Below are 27,326 nucleotides of genomic sequence, written 5' to 3' on the forward strand. Positions count from 1 at the left end.
CCCCCTCTTTATCTTTCAGCCTACTGCATCATATTGTATACATGCCTGTCAGCACACACTATTTAGTTTTAATAAAGTAATCCTAATGAAATGGACAAATAAGACTTAAGATGTCTCCAAGTGCACTGTGTTAAAATTAATACTATTAAGGAAAATACAAACAAGAAAATGACAAACTGACGTTTTTCTTACTTCTGAAGTGTGTTATTTGCCAGCCAGGCTTCAAGTCTATGTAACAAGTCCATATAAGCCCATCATGGCTAAATCTGTGAAGATCTAATCAGATTTGATTAAATGGTATTACAAAACTCCAAGTATTAAGATGACAATTCGAAGCATGGATTTAGATCCAGTTTTCAGTCATATTTAAAGTTATGCATATCCATGAAACATTTAGAAGTGTCTAGTAATGTTTTCTACTTAATAGTGGAAGTTTTAAAAAAATCATGTCCTATTGGCCAGGCGCAGTGGCTCACACCTGTAATCCCAGCACTTTGGGAGGCCGAGGAGGGTGGATCACGAGGTCGAGAGATTGAGAGCATCTTGGCCAACATGGTGAAACTCCGTCTCTACTAAAAATATTTGCTGGGCATGGAGGCATGTGCCTGTAGTCCCAGCTACTCAGGAGGCTGAGGCAGGAGAATTGCTTGAACCTGGGAGGCGGAGGTTGCAGTGAGCCGAGATCATGCCACTGCACTCTAGCCTGGCGACAGAGCGAGACTCCGTCAAAAAAAAAAAAAAAAAAAAAAAAAAAAAAAAAAAATCATGTGCTATTGAAGAAAATCTCTGTTCTTCATGATAAAATTAACTAAAATAATACATGGAACATAATATAATAACCCATGAAGTAATACATGGAAAACAAACAAAATAATGGCACCAAATTTCAATGTATTCCTTTATATACTCCTTCATTAAAAACTTCTAGAAAGTGCAATAATAAAACATTACTGAAGATTTGAAGAAATAAGTATTAGAACAGAGTACCCAGAGTTGTAGATCTGCTACACCTGATGTGAAAGTACAGATTTAATGTATTTTTGAGGTTTCAGCTCCCTGATAGTCATTTAAACCAAGTATTGAACTTAGATCTATATCTTTGAATTGCTGCATTTAAAGTATAATCAATATTTCATTAAAAAAATGAAATGCTAATATTTTAGTGAGAATCATATTGATCTATTTTAAATATTGTTATTTCATCTTTCATTCTTTAAATGTATATTTTAAAGTATGTTTTACAATATACATTATATGCTGTATAAGATAACTTATATAAAATATTAGTAAACTAATAAATGATAGACATTTTCAAGATATAAACATACATTTAGTGAGGTACATACTTTTTACTGATGGGTGTTTAGTCAAAAACGGTTGAAAACCACTTTCTTATATGATATGACAGTTTTAAGAAAGCAACAAATGTACCTTCAAAACAATGGACTAAATGGACTTTAAAGCCACACTCATAGGTTCAAATTCCAGTTCTCATACTTACAAGAAAGTTAATATATTTAATTATTTGTGTCTTGCTTTCTTTGTGTGTAAAACATGGATAGTATTGGTACTTAGAGGTTGTTTGTGTGTATTAAATTATATAACTAATGTAAAGTACTCCAAAGAGTGCCTAATATTTAAGTTCTCAATAAACATCAATTATTATCAGTAATGGTTATAACACTTATACAGAATTATGGTTCTTCCATATTGTCTTCAAAATTTGAAGTGACCAGAAATACATATAATGTATATTTATTCAACAACTGGATAATTGGATAATTATTATTTTGTGATATGGTTTCACTGGACCTGTCAATAGCACCTTAAAATACCAGAACTTACATTTGTCAGTCTTTAGTTTTGGGTAATATGTTCTTAATATAGAGGAGGGAAATATTTTTCACTTTCAGGACTTTCTTCTAAAGTGATGTCAGCAAAGTAAGTACTGAAATGGATATAATTCAAGAGTATGTTGAGCATTTATCATTTGTGTAAACAATTCCTCATTTCTGTTGAAACTTCTCTGGGGTAGAACTGTAGAGGTCATAAACCTGGCTACCTTCAAGAAGTTTATAGAAAGAAAGAAATAACTATATTGCAAAGGGTAACCCACAGAGTACCTGGAATATAAGAAAAATATTCATAATTAATCTGTTATGAAATTCTGGGAATTTTGTGAGAGCAGATAGCTACCTTTTCTTACATTTCTCTAGTATAGAGCTGGGGTTAGCAAACATTTTCTGTAGAGGTCAAGAAAATAACAATTTGAGGTTTTGAGAGCCATATGGCCTTGATCACAACTACTCAACTCTGCCACACCATTAAAGCAGAGAATACATAAACAAACAAATGAGTGTGGCTGTATCCCAATAAAACTATTTACAAAAACAAACCATGCTCTTTGATGACTACTGATCTAGAATCCAAGGTCCACAAGGACAAAGACTGTTTTCTGTTTTGTTCGGCGATGTATTCTCAAGGCCTAGAACAGTGTTTGTAGTATACAAGATGCTCAATAATCATTTGTTGAATAAATAAAAGGGTAAAGGATAGACTCTATATTTAAACCCCAGGTATCCTTAATAACCTTTGTAAAGGAGCATTTAGCCATTAATTTGACTAAACATTTTGAAAAATTATATTATTATTTTGTCTCACATTTTGCAGATTGTGACATAATAGTATATAATTAGTAACAGAATACTACATATGAAAATAGAAACCAAGAGATATAGCCAAAATTATCCAAATATAATTATTCTCCAGGAATAACTCTGAGTAGGGAAAAATAATAAAGTTACATCTGTTGATGTGGATAGACACATTGAACAACCTTCAATATTTTGCATCTAACAGAAACTAAAGATTCATGGATTTTATGATATAAATTCATTAATCTAAGACTTGGGCACACTGGTAGGCCGCAACTAAATTGTTAGTCAACAAGTTGGCAGGATATTTCTCTATTAGGAAATTAATCCTCATGTTATAGCTAAATAATTGCTCTATTTAATTATGGCTAAAATCCCATCCTAATACATAATCATTTTAAGCATTAAGATAATATTAGCACTTCATATTTTTAACATGTTTCATTTAGGAATATTTTAATAGTGGTATTTTTTTTTCCAGTGTTTGAGGGAATAATTTACAAGTCTCAAAAACAGAATCAAAAGGCAGAGAGAACTGGACATTTGTATCCATGAAGAATAAAGTGACCCACATGGGAGTAAGTGAGCTACATGGGCTTATCTTTATCACTGGTTTTTAAGTGTAGATGATTTTAAACGATGGAAAGGAATAAAGGTGAAGGAGAACAACTGCGTGTGAAGAGCATTTGCAACAATGTAATTGTTTGTTTGCTGTAATGTGACAATGAATACTACACAATGAACTCTTTCTTATTAAAATACAAGCAATGAAAAATATTTCTTGTATATACTTGCAATAGAAAACAAGAACAGAAGTTAGTAAGAATCAAACATTTTAAAGGAAGTTTATAAAACTGTAAGCTTTAAGGTATAAAAACTTTAATGTAAATTTATATAAGTTGCTTGCTGAGAAGCTAAAACAGAACTTACGCAATTAAATTCAAAGGTATATCTAAAATTATTGCCAATTTAAATTTTCATTTAAAAGGCAAAAATAGAAGAGATGTAAGATGTTCCCCAAATTATTAAGAATTGTCCTTTTCTGACTTTTAAAGAATGCTCTAATAATTTGATTTTGTTTTTTAACAGTATCTCGGTATCTAGAGTTGATACCATTATCCCCATCTACATATTAGAAATTCAGGGCATGGAAAGAACCCATTGTTTGTTCTCTTCACGGTCCATACTGCTTTTGAAAACTTCTGACATTGTCTGGCCAGCACTTCATTTCATTCAGTTCAGTGTAAAACCTCAGCATTAAAATTCCTACTGAAAGCATGTCATAGGTAGATAGATTGATATATGTAGGTAGATATAGTAATCATTTCTGAAGAAAAAGTAAATAAAGTAAAAGTGATAGTTTATAATGAATGCTGCACATACTTTTCTGAAAATTTTTTTCAAAATAATCTCATGTCCATGATGATTTATTTCTTTAAATTTCCATTTTAAGGAAGGAAATATCATTTCTGAGTAACCTTTCTTGGTGCATCATTCATTTATTCATTCAACAGTGTTACTTGAGTGAATTCTACATGCTGACCCCTAAAGATAATATACTGGGAACAAATCCATAAGGTTTTGTTTTCACAGAGCTTACAGTACTCCTTCGAGAAGACAGATGTTAATAGGTTATTCACACTAACACACGTGTAATTATAGAATGATAAAAGTTTTCCAAAAGAAAAAAATGGGCTTCTATGAAAGAATTTAACAATGAGATTTATTATGAACTAATGAGTCAAGCAGGACTTTCCTTCAAAAGTGTTGTTTGAGTTGATATCTGAAAGACAAATGAGTGGTAGCTAGATGGAGGTATGAACAGAAGGAAGTGATAGGGAATGTTTTAGTGCAGAGGTGCTGAGATGGGAAGGTACACAGAACTTCTCAGGACGCCTCAAGCAGCTGGTGTGACTGAATATGGAGAGCTCATGAAAAAAGAAGCTGAGCAGCAGACAGGGTCTAGAATGTGCACTTCTAGGTAAAGTATCCACATGTCCCTGTTTGCCTGGGCTGGTTATCATTTTGATTAAATACAATCAGGAGGAATGATTTTTGCATCAAAAAGAATCTTAAATGTTTATTCCTTGGGAAGCCCTGCAACTAGACTGCACAATGTTTCCATATGAGAAAAAGAAATCAAGACCAAGCCACGCAGACAGTCCATTCTCTCAAAATTTGTAACTCATATTTTGCAGGGAATATTAAAGGGGACAGAGGGATATGACAAACACTTATAGAGAAGTTTAAATATCTTCAGCTGTGTAGAACAAGAGCTCTGCAATGGCTAAGAAAGACTGATTCAAAGAAAGTCTCCCTCTTGTAGTAGATCAGCTTGGGGAACGAAATCATGTTACTTTCAGAGGATGATCAGAAGTCCAAAGATGATCAGAACCTATACTGTGCTCCTGGCCAAGTTTAAGGATTTTATGGATTCTTAGTGAATAGGAGCTTGACGTCTGTTAACTACGAAAGAATGCACATAACTTGCCTTAGTGTAATCAGCCCTTTTCAAACAATTGGTCTATAGCTTCAAAAAGTTCCCCTTCCTGTGTCCAGGTGATCTCACTCACCAGGGCCTATTGTGCGGTTGGGGGAGAGGGGAGGGATAGCATTAAGAGATATACCTAATGTAAATGACGAATAAATGGGTGCAACACACCAACATGGCACATGTATTCATATGTAACAAACCTGCACGTTGTGCACATACCCTAGAACATAAAGTATGGAAAAACAAAGTTATAAATAGAAGAATTCCTCTAGGTATTTTTAAGTAGATAAGTCAAGATTGCAGTATTATAGTGTAAAAGTCTAGTAAAACATCATATTTTATGAAATGCTGTCACTATTTCTATTTGCATGTATTACAGAAGCTTCCAATAGGATTATCTGAGATATATTAAAAGTGTTTTGTAAAGATTAAAAGACTATAGGAATGTAAAGTGAATAATAATTCTAATGACTATCTTGCTTTACCAACGTCCGTAGTTTTTCCCTTTCATCATGTCATTATGCAACATCCTTCACTATAAAGCCCCATTTAGAAGGAAATACTAGTGATGAATCTCATCTTAACCAGTTATTTCCAACTGGGCTTTAGAAACCTAAGAGTTTTTAAAAATATTTTTTGGATTTCTAATTTCTATGAGTTTCTTCAACTTTTAAGACATTTTCTAGTATCTGTCTTAAGGATATTACCTTTGAAGGTATTTCCAGTAAGAATATATCTCTCATATATAGGAACATATTGAAACTACCAATGTATTATTTATGTTTTTTTTTTATAATTTCACTTTTTCTTATTTTGATTTCCAGCTATCTATTATTTCTTTTCTTTTCTTTTCTTTTTTTTGAGATGGAGTCTGGCTCTGTCGCCCAGGCTGGAGTGCAGTGGCCAGATCTCAGCTCTCTGTAAGCTCTGCCTCCCGGGTTTACACCATTCTCCTGCCTCAGCCTCCCGAGTAGCTGCGACTACAGGAGCCCACCACCTCGCCCAGCTAGTTTTTCGTATTTTTTTTAGTAGAGACGGGGTTTCAACGTGTTAGCCAGGATGGTCTTGATCTCCTGACCTCGTGATCCGCCCGTCTCGGCCTCCCAAAGTGCTGGGATTACAGGCTTGAGCCACTGCGCCCGGCCCCAGCTATCTATTATTTCAAGAAGGTCAGAATAATATGAAAAAAGTGGAAAAATGTTACAGGCACTGAAATACTTACTAATATATAATATGGATAAAGATTAGAGTATTAAAGTGCCTTGAAGTACAGAGGTCACTGAAAGATTCACCCAACAAATATGATGACGTTAAATTAAAACACGTAATTAAAATGTTAATGCCATTATCCATAGCATTTAAAATTACAATATAACTTTAATGTGGACATCTAAAATGTGGGGCCCAAACCATGATTTTCATGATTTTTCTCATTGTATGGTATTTATAGAGGACTGCAAAATACAATCATATTCAAGATACTTAACATCCATGTCTAGGCTAGTGGTTCCCAGTGAAGAGAACTGGGAATATCATCCCCCAGAGGACATAAGGAGAGGGATTTTTGGTTGTCATTTTTAAATGGTGGTGGTGCTACTGGCATCTAGTGAGTAGAGACCAGAGATGTTTCTAAACTTACAATGGCACAGATAGGACAGCCTCCACAACAAAGACTTGGTCCAAAGTGTCAACTGTGCCGTTACTGTGGAATCCTAGTCTATCACAATGCTTTTTGGTTTATATATTCCAATCAAACCATTTAGTTTTATTATCTGCCTCGGTAGATAATAATATCTAGCGTTGGCGAAAGTGTCAGAAAGAGAACACTCTCATATATTGTTGGTGAACCTATCAACTGAAGTAATTGTTTTGAAGGGCAAATTGTAAATTTTAAAATCTGCATATACTTGCATTTCTTCTAAGAAGTAGCTCCTAATAATTTTATGTAATGGATACATGAAATTATATTGCAATAAAGATGATTTGTGCAGTATTATTTGTAATAAGTAAACTTTGGAAATACATTAAATATTCATCCTTAGGAAACTTATTAAATAAATTAGCACATAGTCATAACATACATGATAAAAAGAGGGTAGAACTGTATATTCTAACAAGGAAAAAGAAATACAATATATTACAGATAATCGACAATTCAGGTTTTTGAGTTTACAATCAAATACACATACAGCAGAGGTCTAGAAGGATACAGAGTAAATATTAAGAAAAATGTATTTATGGAGAGAGAATGAGTGTAGGATGGCATATTCATATTTTAACCTTGCACAGTCTTGTAATATTTGCATTTTTCCTATCTTTGGCAATTTGTGCTATTAAAAAATGTAATAAGAATGTCTCACATAGTAACAGTATGTCTAAACGTGGCCCATCTTGTAAGGGTCATATAAAAAATTCACTTTGAGTAGGTTTAGTAAGTATTTCCTGGTGAAAGGGAATTAGATTGTAGACATATAAAGGACAATTAGAGGTTACAACAAAAAATGAGTGGAGTTCTGGTCAGATTTGAAAAGAAGTTGGTAAGAGTAGTGATGATACAGCAACACACAATTATGAGAGTTTTGATTTAATTCAAATGAAAGCTCACAGTTTTTAAATAAAATGCCTTATTTGGACATAGTTTAATTAGTATTTGCCTCAATCAAGCAAATGCTATTCTTCAATGCTGAATGTGTCTATGGGAAACTTCAGTTTCTATTTAAAAGTTAAATTATTTTTACGAACTCTTCTTTATAGTTATGTACTTGAATCTAATCACTTACATAGTTTTAATTTAAAGAATTGAGCATTGAAGATTAAAAATATTGAATAAAGAAATAAATTATGGAAATTATCTTCAGTTTGCAGCTTGCTTTACAAAGGTTTGGAAACCTCTTTTTTGTACAGCTCAAGCTTTCAAAAGCAAGGCTAGGCCTTTTTAAGTACAGTCACAATCTTAACATTTTAAATGTAGTGATTCGTAGACAGAATCAATGAGGTCACTGGTTCATATTTCAGAATTCTAAGAGATTTTTAATATTAATGAGCCAAACACCTGAAGAAGTACTTTAGTAAGATCAATGCAGAACATGTTACTGTTCAAATATGTAAGTAGTTAACACTTATCAGAACAGATTAAAAGCGTAAATATTTGTTTGAAACGACATACATAATAATACATTAGTGTTGAATTAATTCTCTTCTTACTCATTTACATATTACCTCAAAGGCATTTTACATTATATTCCCAAACCAGGCAAGCCCCAGGGCTCCATTCATAAAAATAAGCAAATATCATTTAAGGCATTAGTCTATAGTTCTTACTCTAGCAGTCCTTACTCTATGGATAAACTGTAAGGATTCCATGTAGGAATGACTGGGATTAAAGATTGCTCTATAGAGATCTCTTTTCTGGAGCACAAGTCTTTCTAGATTTGTTCAGAGAAACAATGAAAGCAATCTTAACCCTCATATAAGGCCATAAAAATTTGCCCCTAATTACCTACTTTAATTCGAAGCTTCACTTATAATCTGTCTTTATTCTGGAAAATAAGTATTATTTATTCTATTACATTTCTTTTGGTTTTCTCTGCAATATTTCATATTTACTTTGTTTTAGCTAAACTTTTCTGGTATAGTGTACTAAAGACTTCTAACAAATTCTATACAGCAACAGACACATGTATTATAATCATATCTTGCTATAATTAAATACTATTACTTATTCACCAATATTAAAAAAATCAGGATCTAAACACACACACACACACACACACACACACACACACTATAGTTGGCTACACATACATTCCCTTGCATATAATATTTTGCTGTGAAAATCATGATTTTAAAATTGGTCTTTTTATTTAATTTTAACACAAAAATGTAGGTATAGGAATGCCATAAGATTATTCTCCAGAATGTTGTGCATTTTCCTTTTTTAATTGTTAAAAAATAAGTTAAAATTGTTGCTGTTGTTTTTACCGTAGTCGTGTTATGTAGGGCTGGCATCATTCACTTCATGTGTATATTAGGAACCCAAGGCTAGGGGTCGAAAAATAACTTCAGAAAGATCACTTAATCTTGCTTCCTCATTTATTACCATGGATATTTTTAGTGGCTCAATTAAAACATACACATAATTACTGAAGACTTATTAGGCACTTCTTTACTGCAGGGTGACCAAAAAGGCCACAAAGTTTTAGAATTCCAGAGTCCATCACTCACAGAGATTCCAACGTGAATGCAGCTCCTTGAAGACCGTATTGCAATAGAACTGTGACTCCTAAGGTGGTGCAGCACAGTGGCACTGATTATTGAGCAAGATGATTCTTGAGTAAGATGCAGTAAATAAATCAAGAAACGCATAGCTCTGTGATTGAGAGGCAAACTAAAAATAAAATTTGAAGCCCTTCATCAACTGAATAGACTCAGTGTGCCAAGGAGACCCCAGAAAAACCTGAAAACTGAATTCCTGGACATGATGAGTTGGAAGGTCAAAAACACCTTGTTATACCCTCTCTCTTTTATGGCTTAGACAAGAGATCCCCAAACCTCAGGCCATGAACCAGTACCGCCTGAGCTCCCCATCCTGTCATATCAGCAGCAGCATTAGCTTCTCATAGGAGGGCAAACCCTATTGTGAAATGTGCATGCAAGAGATCTAAGCTACCTGCTCCTTATGAGAATCTAATGCCAATTACCCCTCCCCAACAATCTGTGGAAAAATTGTCTTCCACAAAACTGGTCCCTCGTGCCAAAAAGTTGGAGATTGTTAGTTTAGAAACAACAGCTGACTGCATTAATGTTAAAACAGGAGGTCATAAAACTGCCAGAACAGACTCTTTGTGGCAATATGATACCAAATTATAAACAGGACCTAAGGCTATGCCAGGCCAGGGTAAGTCAGGCACCCCTGCACTTTAAAAAAATTGGCAAATGGGAACTAATTAAGCTAAAAAGCTTCTGCACAGCAAAACAAACTATCAACAGAGTAAACAGACAACTTATGGAATGGAAGAAAATATTTGCAAATTATGCATCTGGCAAAAGTCTAATTTCAGAACCTATGAGGAACTTAAACAAATTTAGAAGAAAAAACCAAACAACCCCATTAAAATGTGGGCAAGGGACATGAAGAGACACTGCTCAAAAGGAGACATAAACATGACCAACAAGCATATGAAAAAATGTTCACTGTTACTAATTATAAGAGCAATGCAAATCAAAACCACAATGAGATATCATCTCACACCTATTATTAAAGGTGAAATAATTACAGATGCTGGTGAAGTTGGGGAGAAAAAGGAATGGTTATACACTGTTGGGAGTATAAATTAGTTCAATCATTGTGAAAGACATGGTGGTGATTCCTCAAAGACCTAAAAACAGAACTACCATTTGACCCAGTAATCCCATTACTGGGTATATACCCAAAGGAATATAAATTGTTCCATCATAAAGACACATGTTCACTGCAGCACTATTCACAATAGCAAAGACACAGTATAAACTAAATGCCCATCAATGGTAGACTGAATAATGAAAATGTGGTACATATACAGCATGGAATACTGTGCAGTCATAAAAAGAATGAGTTCGTGTCCTTTGCAGGGTCGTGGATGGAACTGGAGGCCTTTATCCTTTGCAAACTAATGCAGGAACAGAAAACCAAATACCACATGCTGTCACTTATAAGTGGGAGCCAAATGATGAGATCACATGGACACAAAGATGGGAACAACAGACATTGGAGCCTACTTGAGGGTAGAGATGGAAGGATGGAGAAGATCTGGTAAAATCACTAATGGGTACTAGGCTTAATACCTGCATGATGAAATAATCCATACAACAAACCCCTATGACACAAATTTACTTATATAACAAATCTGCACATGTACCCTTGAACTTGAAAGTTAAATAAAATAAAATAAATTATAAATTAAAATAAAACCTCTTATTTTTGTTCTGAATACTAGCATCCTAGTGAGGTATAGCAAGGGCCTGACTATAAACGTGGAGGAGAAGAAATGGATGAGTTTATTAGTGGAGGTAAAAATTTGTTTAGTAGTTAATGACAATCTGGACTAAAAAATGACTAATCTATTTTAAAAAGATTATTCTTGAATACTGTGAATAATGATGATTCTTCAGTTGACGTCTGATGTTGCCTGGTTTACAATGCTAACTACTTCTTGTTTTGCCCTTGTTCTCCCTCAAAAGGAATCTGGCATGCTTACAAGGGCTGCTTGCTTTAGTTCACACTTGCAATCCTCTGACCGTTCACAATCATATAAAGTAGAACCTGCTTCTTGTCACATCCACAAACAAGGTCCAACATCTCAATGAAGATTTTTGAATGCCTATGATGCATATACTGATCTCTTCACATCTCACCAGTATCACTTACATGTAATTACATACTTTTCTTTATCATGCGTGTTCTTTTTTCCTCTCATTCATGCTGTAGTGGGCAGAAGATATTTCTTACATTTTCTTTGTCTTTCTATCATGTCCAGAGCACCCAATTAACATGGTGAACTTAATCATACGGTTTGGGTCTTCTAGCAGAATATTCTAAAGCATATGATGACAAACTCCTAATCAGGAGGTCATTGTTATCCCCAAAATGGCAAGTGGTGATCAGTTTTGAACACCTGAACTCCATTTAAAAAGGAATCTCTACTTGGTGAAGTAGAGATTTTTTTTGTGATATAAAAGTTACGTTGTTGTTTTTTTTAATTCAGGGATTGTCATAAATTTACATGCCATAGCTTTTAGTAATTTTAGATTTTTAAAAATTTGGTGTTTACTTCTTTTTCCTTTCCAGATACTTGGAGCATATGTGTTTGAGTAGGGGCAGCGTGGTTGGATCTGAGATACTGCTAAGGCTCCACAACTCTGCACTTGGAGGGTAGAAGGATCTGACCACCTGTTGTTATGGGGGAGCTGTATGATATCATTTTGGTTTAGTCTAGTTCTTATTACCATTGCTAGTCTTGGCTTAAGAGACAGTCTTCACTTTGACGGTATGTATAATTTACTTGGTGATCACAGTATTTCATTTCCATCTTGGTCTCTTCTATTCTTCAAAGATGAATATCCATATCTCCACTCAACCCATTCTCTTCATTGTACATATCTTCACATGACCTAGGCAGCCCTGCAACTTCTTTCCATTTCTCCAGCTTATCTGTGCATACAGAATAGCTCAAGTCTTTGTGTTTTGCCCCGTCATTTTATTACTAGGGACACCGTATAATAATCTTTTCTGACCCTGCTGTTGAAGAATAATCCAGTAAGCACATTGCCTGGAGGAAACTCCATACGAAAGCAGGTGCTAGTCTCTAGGTTCACATTTGGCTCGAAATCAGGGAATATATGCCAAATTCTCATAAAAAATGCTCATCATAATCTGGTATTCTTATATCCAAGGGACACATGAAAATTCTACAGTCATTCTAGCAATGTGAGATCAGGATAATAATTTTACTCTTACTATTTTGATTCCATGCTCTGCAAACTTTTTTGAGTATTCCTCCACATCTTGTCTTCAGGGGGTTGGGAAACACCATCATTTTTTCTTATTGGTAGATAAAAGAAAAACTTCTAATGGAGAACATTGTCCTCCCCTAAAGGCCAAGCATGCTAACTCTGAGACATCACCCATTGAGCTCCCTTCCACAGTCCTCTAACGGGGCTATAGCTGGTCCTTTTTTAAAATTGTGTGGCCCTTGGAAAGAGTCAGGCCTAAACTGTCAGTGGTTCTTTTTTAAATGTTTGGTGTTCAATATCTCTTTGACTTTATCTTTGAGCTAGATACTATTCATGAGCAACAGGAAAAATGTCATCTAACGTTGTATTATACAACTTAATAATAATAGCAATATGCAAGCATTAGCACAGAAGAGCAAAGATAACTGGAGAAAAATAATTCACTTTGATTCAATAATTATCTAAGAATTTCTTAGTATTTAAAAAAGATATCATAAAAGATGAGAAATATTTAATTTTAGAGTAAAACTGAGGGGCCTAGCTCATTTTTTAAGCAGCCTGACCCTCTGGTTAACCTGGAAATGATTATCATACAGAGACTGTATGGGAGATAAATTGGCTCATTAACTCCAGACTAGAACAATGTGACGGTGTTCATTCAGACCTCTAGAAAAGTTTACAGGACTCATTTTTAAATAATTTCATCTAAATTCTCTGTATCTTACTATAAAATAATCCAAATTAGCCTTACATAAGCAACTGTTAAAAACTATTTCAGAGAACACTTCCCCTTTCTTATTTTAGAGAAGTATGCTCCTGTTTTTGTTGTTTCAGTATAATTTCTGTCATGTTACTTTTTATCTAAACAGTAAGAGTCATTGCTCCACGGACCTTTCACTTGTACAAAACAATGGCAAAGACGGATTTTCCTATGGCGAGAAAATCAGTAAAATTAGGATATGCAGAATATGTCATCACATGAAATACTCACATCAGAGCAATCCATAAAAATATGTGAGTGGGACACCATTTTACATTCTTATGTGGGTTGGAAATTTTGGAGCCATAATAAATTAACTCAAATTGTTTTAGCTTAAATCTGGCCCTTGGCTTTTCTTTTATGAAATATTGTTTTATTTTTTGTGAGAATTATAAATGAGCTTTTGTGATGAATAGAAAGTATAGTTTATGAATGCACTTGATTTCACCTACACCACTGCAAAATAAAGCTTGATGAAAATTCTCTGCTTTGCATTTCAAGTCTTTCTCCATTTAGCAGTACCCTCATAACCATAAAAAACTCAAAGAAAACAGGAAGAGAGAAAAAGAAATTCAAAAAGATGACTAGCCTATGGTCAACACATACGGAACAAAGTTGTCCAAAATATTGCCATAACTTCTCTACTGACAATTCATTCCACTCTAGAGTCTTGTCAGACCTCCCAGATTCATTGACAGACTATTATATTCAGAAAGACTGTTGAAAACTTTTAGCACTTAGAAATGCTCTTCAGACATATAAAAATGTCTTTATTTATAATGGAACATATAACACCTGCCAAATTTGTAGGTTTGAAACCACTTCCAATAAGAATTAAAAGGCCCTCTTCCTTGCTGAAATAGGACTATCTCAATATATGACTTGTCTCTTCATAAGAAATAGTGAGTTCTTGTCTCTGATGTTGCAATTTAGTTTAAAATCACTTTATGATGACAGGGTACATAAAGATGATAAAACTATAAAGATAACAGTCTAATCTTCAAAGATGACCAATCATCGATAAAAGATTAAATAACGTAAACATCTAAAATGCCAGATTATCAGCTGGTTGGCACACTCTCTGTGTTGAAGTATGCCAAGGTATTACTGATAAGTGAAAAATGCTTTCTCCTCTATGTTATGCAGACATCTATCCTCCATCAAGAGGGGCAAATGAATTGTAATAGCTTTGAATTTACAAGATATACATGTATTTTTTCAATTACAATATATGTAAAATGCTGATAAGTGATATACTGTAAAACATTCAAATTCTTTTCTTAAAAAATAACACCTTGTTGCTGGAAATTTTAAGCACCCTATAATCATCACTTTTTTGAATTGTAATAACAATTTTATATATACATACAAGAATGATTAGGCATGCTGGTCCTATAAAACTCCAAATAAAGTTGTTTTCTGTGCTAAGCCAACATCTGAAAAGTAAATAAAAGATTAATCTATAAACATGTTTGCATGTACTTTAACATAGCAAAATTATCAAAGACATGCAAAGCACATTCAAAATTGTGTTTCAAATGCCTATGAAATCATTTTAACTTACACTTTGGTTGTGCCATAGTATCTGTATCCTAGTGCTGCTGAAAATCCAACGACCACAGCTGGGCTTAGATAGCCAAAGATGTAAAAATTCTTGTGCAAAAATCCCTTGTTGTAGATGACTCCCACAACAATGAGATAGAGATGTATGCCTTCAATGCACATCCATGCAAAAGCAGCTAAAAAGAAGTAGTGTAGCAGTCCGGCAATGATTGAACAGAAGAGCTAGAAATCAAAGAAAAAAAAACATTGGCAGTGTTTGCTTTAAAATTATCATAACATACAATCTCAACTTGGGCTGTAAATCACAACTTTCTTTATACTATAAAGTATGCCACATATTTTAATGATGAATCATACTAAAATATCATGTCAGTTCTTAAAGATGCACTAGTTCTAGCTGATTTAGGAAAACAACTGTGCTTCATCAACGTGAAATATTAATCATCTTGTGATAGAACTAAGTTACTGTTTTTGTCCACAGGTTTATAACTTTTATATATTTATGTTATGTGATAAATTGTGGATTGTTCACATGTAAACCATGGTATCTTGGTGAATATGTTAGGATTTAAGTTGATTTCTGTTTTGGAGATACCTCTCTTTTCCTTTATTTTATTCATGCTCGAAGAATGAAAATGACTTACAATACTCTGCTAAACAAAATAAAATAAATATCTTAGGTGACAAAAATAAAATTTACAAAATAGATTAATAATATATTTCATCAAAATATCCATTACAGAATTACTTTAAATTGTTAAGATTATCATATAAATTTGAGATGGCTTTCACTTAAACATTCTTTTCAGTGTTTATTTCTCATCTAGAACTAAAGTTAGGCCTATAAGAAATAACAGAAAAAGAAGTAGTTATACTTTCTCATAATAGTAAGGCTAAAGGTATGTATCATGGGAGAGATAACATAATACATACTTATGTACCTATCCCATTAAAAAAAAAACAAAATATAATTCAAGAGTAATGATATGACATACTAAATATGTTAGAGAGTACTCTATAAGGCTGAGGAACAGAAAGATCATTGGCAATTAAAATTTGGAAATCACTAGCAAGGAAGTGGGATTGAGGAAAAATAAGACAAATTTAATAGGTGAAAAGTAGTTGAAAGTAAACACTGTAAGGAGTAGTTTTGGGGTGAAGATAATGGTGGAAGGTAACTGAAAGAGGAACTAGGCATTGGAGGATAGTGGGTGATACATAAAATTGGAAAGTGTTACGAATACCACTGCAAAACATAAAAACAGATAAGGAGTTTACAGTCTGGTGTATACTATTTAAAATAAACACTTCTTGCCATCTACTTCAGAAGAAAACCTTGCTAACTGATTGGTAGTTTCAGTCTTTCCAAGCCTCTCTCTTCCCATTTGCTCTCACCAGCAATTCCCTTAATAAATCTATTGCATGTTTAACCCCATCTTAACACCTGCTTCTAGGAGGACCCAGACCAACACAATATGAAACCATTTGGGAAGGTTCAAATGATCCAAAATAAATTATCTTGGGAAATGAGAAGTTAGAAAAGAAACTAGGTAAAACCAATTTATCACATTCCAACCTATAAACTGTGACTGCATTTATGTTCAGTCCCCATTCTAAGATAAACTTTATTTCTAATTCTCTCTCTCCTTGGTCTTTGTTTAACGTCCATTTAAAAACAAAACAGAACAACAAAAAAAGTATTTATTCAGTTTGTTGCAAAGTTTTAATTTGTCCCAATAATTCATCACAATGAGGGCCATTTTTGCTGAATGGACTCAATAAGTAGTTTGCTTAGCTGTGTCAGCATTATCAAACTTAGAAAGGATAGCTGAAGCACAAATTATAGAGTATGTCTGCCCCATTAAACCCTAAATTACAATTAATGTTTCTATGACATACACATTTAAGAAAGTACACATATCATAGGACAAAAATAGAGATTAGGATGCCTACATACCTTATTAGTATTTGTATTGATCCCAACAAGAAAAACAAGTTCAGCAAGAAATAGGCTACAACAAAGATTTTTGTGAATTGTTGTCCTGGTGCTTTGAATTTCACTGAAGAACCAGAAGGTAAAAATGCAGATGGCAAGACAAATCAGTGAAATAATTATTCCTAGTTGAGTGATCCTTGTAAGAATATTATAATCTTTAATACCCTAAGGGAAAATAATAATAAAGCTGTTAAAAGAATAACTCAGTAACTTGTCAAAGGAACTACAACATATAATGAACTTCCTTTTTTGGTGAAACATTAATCAAAATGTTCATAAAATGTAAAACTATAAATGTGCATTTAGATGAGAAAAATTTCGTACTTCTGAAAATCCTCAATATCCACATAAATCTGATGTAAATCATGTAGCACTTTAACAGTTCTGTAATTGGTGATTTTTTTCTAGGCATAGTATTAGTATTAGTACATGGTTTAACAATGTTATCGTCATTAATTTCATTACATTAGAAAGGCAATCCATTATTGTAATGTGAAAATGGTTAATTAAAACAGATTTATCAGTGGTAAGACTAAGTCTTATGTCTATGCAGTGATTCATCTAAAACACGTGAAACAAAGGTGTTAGCAATGCTGAATACAAGGATTATCAAGTAATATTGTTCAGAAACTTTAAAATATAAAATGTTGGTTTTATCCTAACTAGATGAATACTTATATTTATATAAAGAATAGATGTTTATTTGCTTAACTTCAGGAAAAAATCATCGTTAGGACTGACATTATGTTTACGTATATTTATTTGGTTACTTTATATATTTAATGATAGATTATAAATAAATATAATGTAATGGAGATGATAGCACAGAGCTATAAAATAAGAAATTATGTGATAAATATACAATGTAAGTAAGATATTTCAAAAGCAAAATACATATCATGAAACCATTCACCTTAGAGAGATTCTTCATGTTTAAAAATCGTGTGGGGTTCTACATTGCTAAAAGTATGATGTTAGCTATAAGTGTGCTAATACTTATTGGCCAACGGTCAAATATTTTCAGGAGCTTTGTCATGTATAAAAATAAATCGTCATCACAAAAAAGTGGCTTTAAATTCCATGATACATTAAAATGGGCAAATGGCTCTTGAAAGCAGCATTACAAACTAATTTTATATGTAATCTACCAGATATTACAGACTAGATAAGTCTCAAACTAGAAATAATCTTAAATGCATACTAGATATGTTCTAGAAGGTAGGTAGGAAAACAGACAGAAAGAAAGATCCTGTTGGGGTTTTTTCTCTTACACTAAATGTGCTATCTAAACCCAAGAAAAATATATAAAAAATTAAATATTCTCTTGAATAACATGGAAAAAAACAGAAAAAGGAATATTTATAAATATGAAAGGGAAAGTTCTCTTACAATGGAAGGCCCAGAGGACATCAAAATTGCAAAATGTGTCAGGTGATTACAGCGGCACGAGGTGTGGGTCTCATTTGAGTATGTCAGCTCACAGCCCTCTGAAGACCAGGTGCCATTCATGGTATCAGGTGAGTAATTCCAAAATGCACATAGACTCTTATACCTATCTGTGATCTGAAAAAAAGATATTTTACTGATGAACAAAAGATAAAAAGTTACATATATAGTACTGCTTTTGTCATACTTAAAATACCATTATTGTGATTGAAACAATGGCTTAACAGTGAAACACAATATAAATTATAAAAAATAAAGGCGGCTATGTGGAAGAATGGAAATTTATATTGCAACAATGCTATATTTCATCAATTTTGTCTCACAAATGTGATAATTTGTATTAAATTATTCATATGTCATTTACCACAGTGCATAATTTTCATTTGCATCTTCATTCAGTACATGTTTGTTGAGTATTGACTAGATATTTGTCACTAATCCAAGTACTAAAAATACAACAGTGAACAAAAGAGAAAAAATTGTTTGTATCGTTGACATTACATTCTAGTTAGAGATGAAAAATTACTCAATGAGAAAAGTAACCCTGGATAAGAAGAAAGAAAGTGATACGGAGGGTTGTCCAAGGGGATGTCTCCTAGATTATGTCTAAGCAGGTACTTCAATGAAGTGAAGGGGGGCGTCCAACAGACTTGGGAACAGAGGGTTCCAAACAGTTGGAAATGCAAATGGACAAGCTCTGAAGTGAGACTGACCAGAGGCATTCCAGAAACTTGTGGAAGCCAGTTAAGTTAGAGCACAGTAAGTGAGATAAAGAATAGTGAAGACGAGATCAGATACAGATATGGGACAGATGACACACAGACAGTGTGATAGTTATTCAATAAACGGTGGAGTTCTTATCATACTTTTATATTAACTAATCATAACACCACACCTAATGTATGGTTTAATAATAATTCATCAATAAAATGTTGAACTTGTAGAAATAAAAACTATTTCCAGTTATATAACAATTTACACTTAACTAGGTGCTTGCTTTCTTACTTTGTTTAGTTCAACCCTCATAAATGCTCTCTGAAATAAATGCTATATTATGTTAAGAGGCCAAAACATGTTATTTTAAGGTGTATTTAAGACTAAACATTGATAAATGGAGTAATATAGAATCAAATTCCAATTTTCAGACAACTATTATTAAAGAAAACGTATCTTGAGTGTCAAATGTATGATATATACTGTTCAAGGAGTAAGGATTATCAATCAAAAAGATAAAGTATCAGCTCTTCAAGGATGATAGAAACTCAGATGATTTAAATACAGTAAGATAATTGTTTAATGGAATAGATGCTAAATACAACCCTTAGGTCAATAGTTGGAGCACTGACAAAAACAGTGTGAGATTTTTTGGAATGAGTCTGGAAAGATAATTGAGTTAAAATTGGAGAGATTGCTAGAAGTTTGTCAAGGAGGTCAAGCTACATGAAGAAAACTGAAATTCTTTTAGATCCTCATAAAGAGCCTGGGAAGTGCCTAATTCTAGAGAAAGCAGAGGGACTGTAGAATTGAGGAGCCAGACTAAGTTGTGATTATGCATACCATTCAAAAACAGACTTAAGTGAGGTTCTGTTTACACATTGATCTTCCACCATGTCCCACCATATTTTCTTAATTTTCCTAATCCTTCCAACCAGACTTCTGTCTGGAGTAGATAGGAAAGGAAGAACGTTTCTTCCTGAGAAACTGGCCAAAAATAAACTGCTTTTGGGTACTGACATTCAGGATCTTCCAATGCCATGGCCAGGAGCCTGCCTGATGAAAACTCTAGTGAAGCACACCACTGCCACAAGGCCAGGAGAGCACACCATGTCTCGTTATTAAATGGGAATGGGTGGTCACGAACCCCCAGACATCTGAGGACAAGCTCCAACAAGAAAGACAGGGCACTAAGGTGAACGATCCAAACAAAGAAAGTCAAGAGCAAGATGACGCAGGGAGCAGAAAAGAGTTTTTTAAAAAAAATATAAATAATATCTCAGAGAGATGAGATACTATACCCATTAAACAAAATCAGGATTGAAAAAATAAAGTTTCTCAGTGAAAATAAAGTATAAAGTAAAAATAAAAAAGTTACGAGAAAAATTAAAAATAGGAATGAAAAAGTTTAAAAACTCCAAATATTAGAAGCTCAGCTGGGAAGTCTAATACATACTAAGAGGAACAGAAAAAGAGAGCAGAGATACTGCACAGGGAGAGATTACCAAAGAAATCATTGTAGAAAATTCCCTAAAGCTGAAGACCATACATTTTCAGACTGAACAGACTCACAAGATGTTTAATGCAATTAGTGCAGGAAGATTCACACCAAAGTACATCTTAAAGATTTTGGAATACCAAGAATAAAGATTCCAAAACTTTAAGAGAGAGATAAAGAGAAAGAGACTGATTGCATTCAAAAGACAATATATTTTAATTAAAATATTAAATGTATTCAACTTCTCCAGGTTACCCTTGAAAGCTAGAAGATATATGAACAAGGTATAGAAAGATCTGAGAAAAAAAACATAACTCTGTACATGGTATTTATCTAACAAGTATAACGGTAAGGTAGAAAAACATATTTGTGTGTGTGTGTATATTTGTATATTTATATAAAACCTAATAATGCAAGAGCTTAAAAAATTGACCTTCTCTGCTTCCTCTCTCAAGCAGCCACTGGAGAATATGCCACCAAAATACATACATAAACTAAGAAAGAGGAAGACATTGCTGGAGGAAGCATGGCATCTGACACAGGAGAGGAGTGAGGTGAATGGTGAATGATATGTGAAAATGATAGGGGGACGGGAAGGCATGCCCAGGCTGATAAATGACCCAGGGGTAGATCATCCAGACAGCATCAAGGCTACAGAGCCTTGGGAAGGATGTCTCCAAGACAACAAACTGGCTGATAGATAAGCTTACTTGTTTGAATGTTTTGAAAAGAGATTTATAATTCTGTCAAATATTTTGGAGACAAATTAACAATGGATAAATAGAAATATAAGCAAACGAAAATAAACGAATTTATTAACACCAGGAAAATGACTGAACTCCATGATTCAGTTGTGAATAACACACCAATTTATAGTATTATAAATACTGAAAACCGATTTAACCAAAAATTGGAGGTAAGCATGAGTGGATGGATGGTTGAGAGAGTGTGTATATCACAGCAGAAGATGTGTGTAAGAAAACTAAATCTGAATCTTCCATAGATGCAAGTCAGCAGGTTACATCTACTTTTTAGAAGCTTAAGATAAGAGGAGTTACTACTTTTTGGTTTTTTGGTTGAAGATGATCCAGTACCAAAGGGGAATGGTTTTATTTTTTATGAGGCGGAGACTTGAGTCTTTTTATTAACTGAGACACTGACACTAATGTGGAGAGATCCACGAAAGATGAGATGGTGGATGGAGCATAATTTCTTGGGAAGTAGACTGGTATGGATGTAGTGGGCCAAACTGGCCAGGAGTATCATAGTTTTTAAGAGCATGGACTCTGGAGGAAGGCTGCAGGGGCTTGAAACCTTTTTCTACCAGATAATTGTTGAGTGACCATGAGCAAATTATTTCATCTCACAGGCTCAGTTTCCTCATCTATAAAATAGTAATAATAGTATGTACTTCATATGGCTTTTGTAAGCATTAAATGAGTTTTTTTTTGTTTGCTTTTTTTTGTTTTTTGTTTTGTTTTTTTTAGTAAAAAACTTAGAATACTGCCTGGTTTCTAATCTAAGCACTATGTAATTATTGATTGCCATGATAATTGTTAATATTACTATAATTAGTGTTACTATTCTTCTGAGATACTGTAGAAGTATGTATCAATCAGTCAAATCACAGATAAATTATCAGGGAACCAGGACACTGAAGATATTATTTATGAGATAGTTTTTATTTCATCAGGTGAAAAAATGGGACCAAAATTTCATTCTCAGAGAGAGGGAACTAGAGACTAAGTAGGTCTATTGTCAGAGAAGAGTGGTGAAATTTCATAACGGTCATTACTTTGAATGGAAAATACATTTGAGCAGAAAGGCAGATAAAAGCAATTAAGTTTTCCCAGGAATTACTGTGAAGAGTTTTTGTTTAAATAAGCATTTTGTTTTGTGTCTTTGTCAAACAGGGATTGGTGAAGTGGGTTGTTCTTGGCAACTCTTTAGCTGTCAAAACATTCTACTGATAAAAAACAGAAAAGCCGTCAGACCATGTAAAAGAACAGTGTTTGGTTTCTAGTATTAAAAGTGTATTTTGCATTTAGCATCTTAAAAAGAAGTCTAAGTTTGGTTTCCAGTCTTAAACAATTTCACATCTTCTTTTTCCCTCAACATGCTGCTTACCGTTATTTAAGTTTGAGCTATTATTTACTTGCATTTTTTTATACATTTAGTTTCTCTCTACCTTCGATGTTTTTACTTAACAGTGGCATGTTTGTATTGTGTGTAAGCAAATATATATATATATAGATTTTTAGAAAGCCCCTTTTCTCCCATAATAATGCAAATATAATTGCTCAACTTCAAGGTACTTCAAATGGAACTTCAAAAGTACTTGAATCATGTACTAGAACTGAAATTCTGTTGGAAGTTTAAGATAAAATCAATTGTGAAATTGTTGCAAATAACCTGTGATTCTGAGTTGCCCCCAATTATTTTTAACTAAAATAGCTAAATAGTTGGTTAGTTCTAATCACGCTTTTTTATTGTATAACTTTAATTATATGAATCTGAAAAGTGATATAGAATAAAAAATAAGAGTAAAATGGCCTCCACTAATTTCTTTATGAAATATTGTAAATTTTGCTAAGATTTTCTTTTAATCAACACCAGAATCCCTTCGAATATTATTTTAAATGACAAGTATTAATAAAACACCTCACTTATTACACAAGTGACATTTTTTTATTTCTCGGATTGTGATACTTTTTATTAACTCATTCTTTGAAACTATGGATATTTCCAAAATAAACAGTGTACTTAAAAAAAACAAAAAATATTGCTTATTTCCAGAGAATCAAATTAATAAATTGTTTGGTATTAATTAGAATGTGTAAAGAGCCCTGAAACTACAAAAATATTTTGTAGAAAAATTAGTTAAAACCACTTCACTCTTTTAATTTCAAATCTGTATTTTTAAACTCAAGAACTTAGATAATTTATGTGACACAACAAAGAGTCCACTTCTCTGACTATATCACAATCATAGCCAATAACTACCAGAAAAACAGCTTACCTTTCGGTGACTTAATGTAAATGTTATTTTTTCAAGTTCATACAACGTGGGTGGGTTTGAGCTCATTGAGACTGAAATTACTGAAGATATGACTCTTTCCTCCTCTTCAGAATTATCATAATTTTGAGGTTTCAATAAGAAGTTATCAGATGATGAAAGCAAAGGACCAATATTCTTATAATACAAAAATGCAACTGCAACATTGCCTATCAATAAAATAAGTATATTTAGTGAAATTCTTATAAAACAAAGTGTATTTACACTCTTAAGATAAACATAAAAATTGAATAGAGAAACATTTTACATTAGGAAGTTATACAAATACCCAGATACTGAAATATGGACCACAATAAGCCCATGCCTGCATTGTTAAACCATAGTAAGACATATTCTCTAACCTCTAAGATTTTGAAGGTAATCTTCAAATCTTTGTACAAGCTATCTTTAGAAGAAAAATAGTCCTAGATAAATTTACACCAAAATCCTGACCAAGAACCAGAGTGTGAAGTGTATTCACTTGAATAATAAAATTTTGAGTTATTATGTCCTCGTATAAATATATGAATTTAAGAGGTATTGGGAGGAAATTATCACAGGCTGATAGAATCAAGAAAATTTAGAGTTGAAGGAGTTGTAACATGCCACTGAGTTCAAACTTATGCCCAATGAAATGGTTTCTATTTAACATTGATAACATGTAATTATGCAATATCAGGGTAGAAAATTTATTTCCTTGAGAGGCGGCCATTATCCATGTCCCCTAAAACTCACCAAATGCAGTACAGCAGCATATAACCAAATAGTACAAAATTATAAATACAAATATTAATATCATCAAAAAAAAGGACTGTAATAACAAAACTGGAAACCTCCACATCACATGAATAAATAGAATTATTTGGATATGACTGTGTGAGCTAGAAGTTGCCAAAGTGTATTGCTATTTATGTTTTCTCTCTTAATCTTAAAAGGCACCTCAAGAGACATTGTTAAGAGCCTTGCGAAACCCAGATACATTACATAAAGGATTTTCCTCAAGTGCCATCTTACAAAACTTATATTAAAGAAAGTATGACATCGTTGGGCTAGTGAAGTTATGACTCCAAAAGATGACAACTATCCCAGCCTTTCCTATAGACAGACAAGGGCCTGAGGCAGGACTTGGATACCTGTTAGGTCAACATGACCAGGTCCAGTTGATGAACCACGTCGTGGGACAGTGGCATCTCAGGAGTTGTAGTAGAAGATGATTCAAAATCAAACGACAAAAGTATAAGATGGATTTTAAAAATCTACTAGTTACTGCTTTCCTTTGTGAAGAAAAATATTTATTTAACATCATTTTTTGACTTTTGGTATGGGGTGCCACAGAGAATCCTCCAAAACATCTTCTCACCTCCTTTCAAATATATTGTCTCAGTATTTATTTTTCCATTCCCAGGGTTTTGCACTTCTTCAATTCCTGTGATTTCTCACGAATTCGAGGCTTGATCTAGCTTTGAATTTTCTTATCAAACCTGTACCTTTTATTAAAAAATTAGGGGTTTATTCACTAACAAAGAGTATAAAAAATTTGAATAATTTGAACAGAGTAGATCATTTCCTAATAAATCATCATCCATCCTTCCTAGTTTTTCTTCTTCACAATGCTTACTGTAGTCTTTTTGCCCTAATATCTGTCCTATATTTGTTAACATTACCATATGTTTACCAGGAACCAGACATAGCCTTCAATTCAATTGACAGAACACATATCTGAGCATTTACACAGTGCAAATAACTATGCTAAGTTCTGGAGATTTTGCTTTAGAATTAATACCGATATATGTTTGTTTAAAGATTCCCATTCAGTAGGTCTTCTTCCTTATTCTTATTTTATTTTGTTGCTTCTAATTCTTTTGAATGAAATTAATACTTTTTTATTTTGTGGTCCAAGCATAAGTTGCTTTCCAAACTATTAGAAAACTACTGAGGTGACAAGAATTATGATTTTTCCTTATGTTAAATTCCCAAATCAATCTTACCCACATACACTGTGCAATGAACTCCTTAGAGAATCATTGCTCTCAAACTGCTTTATTGCCACTTTAACTTGAGAATAACTAAAACCACTTCTCAATAGAGCTTCATATGCTGCTCTATTTTTTCACATAAATGTTGATTTCATACGTAATTTGAAAATAAATATGTGAAATCTCTTAAGAAAAGTCTGTTATCTTTCTATCATAAAATGATAGATCAGAGCATTGAATCTTGTTCTGTTCATTCTCAACCCTTCGTCCTTATGCTTCTAAAATTCAGTCTATAAAAAAATATATATATTTAAAAATCCAGGGGCCAGGTACCATGGCTCAGGTCTGTAATCCCGAGAGGCTAAAGTGGGAGAATCACTTGAGGCAGGAGTTCGAGACCAGCCTGGGAACAATGGCAAAACCATGTCTCTACCAAAAACAGAATAATTAGCCGGGCATGGTGGCATGTTTCTTTGGTCCCAGCTACTTGGGAGATTCAGGTGGAAGGATCACTGGAGCCCTGGGAGGCCGAGACTGCAGCGAGCCATGATCATGTCACTGTACTTTAGCCTGAGCAACAGGGTAAGGCCCTGTCTCAAAAAAGAAAAATAAAATTCACTTGTGCTGCACAGACCTCCTTTATTTTCCTACCAATGGTACTGTTTATGTTTTAAAGAATGCATGTGTTTTATTAACTAATTTTTTTCAATAAATTAATACATGCAGACATCTTTGAGAGGGTTTGATCAATGTGTTAGATTTGTCCTTATTTTTAAGATATAACCTTGAGCAAAACACATTTTCTTACTCTCCTTTATTGAGAGCTAATATTACTGTCCCTTTCAAATGTCACTTTGTCCATGGGATCATTAAATATAACAAAGCTACCATACAATCAGACAAAATTTCTTCAGGATATTAATTCCATAACAATTTCATCATCTATCACCAATATCAGTATTTTCAATGTCTTTTTATCCAAATTCCAAACAGTACCAAGTTGTCTTTGAAATTTCAACAGTTAACACATTCTTTGGATTTGTTCCTAAATACAAAATGTATGCTTGGGTAATTAGAATACAGTATAATAGAGTAAAAGCCAAAGGTTCAATGTCAGTATGACTTAGTTATTTTTACTTCATTTATGGCTATTTCCCACTTTTGTGCAGAACATGACAAGAAAGAATAGAGGACACGAAAACACTTCTTTTTATGAAACAGTGTCTCTCCATGAGACAATATGTATGTTGCAGTATATATTTTCCATTGTATTTTGCTATTTTGTTGTTGTTGTTCTTATATAGGTAAAAATAGATTACTTAGAGAAAATAGGAAATATTATTATTATTTTCTTTGCAAAAAATTTATAATTCCTGTTTCTCTAGGTAATATATTTTTACCTATATGAGAATAACAACAAAATTCTACTATCAGCAGAGTTTTTTTCTAAATGAATTACACTAAAATAACAGATAAATGATTAAATTGAAATAGTGGCTACTTACTTGCTAATTAGGTACCAAGGAAAAGCTGATTTCTTTTTTCTTTTTTTTCTTTTTCTTTTCTTTTTTTTTTTTTTTTTTTTGAGATGGAGTCTTGCTCTGTCACCCAGGCTGGAGTGCAATGACGCGATCTCAGCTCACTACAAACTCCACCTCTGGGTTCAAGCAATTCTCTGC

The 27,326-nt window shown here is 33.2% G+C and overlaps 1 protein-coding gene across 1 annotated transcript in view; it reads right to left on the minus strand.

The window, feature by feature from the left end:
* ADGRL4 (adhesion G protein-coupled receptor L4) overlaps window positions 1–27,326 on the minus strand; it is a 117,407-nt gene that overhangs the window by 14,509 nt on the left and 75,572 nt on the right. The window contains exons 8-12 of the mRNA XM_033225393.1: window positions 23,636–23,841; window positions 18,348–18,521; window positions 16,920–17,123; window positions 14,964–15,184; window positions 14,769–14,835 (exon numbers count right to left, since the gene is read on the minus strand). Coding sequence (XP_033081284.1) covers window positions 14,769–14,835; window positions 14,964–15,184; window positions 16,920–17,123; window positions 18,348–18,521; window positions 23,636–23,841 — 872 coding nt within the window. The remainder of the gene's footprint in view (window positions 1–14,768; window positions 14,836–14,963; window positions 15,185–16,919; window positions 17,124–18,347; window positions 18,522–23,635; window positions 23,842–27,326) is intronic.

The sequence above is a fragment of the Trachypithecus francoisi genome, unplaced genomic scaffold (assembly GCF_009764315.1).
Source record: "Trachypithecus francoisi isolate TF-2019V2 unplaced genomic scaffold, Tfra_2.0 Lachesis_group12, whole genome shotgun sequence".
NCBI classification, from domain to species: Eukaryota; Metazoa; Chordata; class Mammalia; order Primates; family Cercopithecidae; genus Trachypithecus; species Trachypithecus francoisi.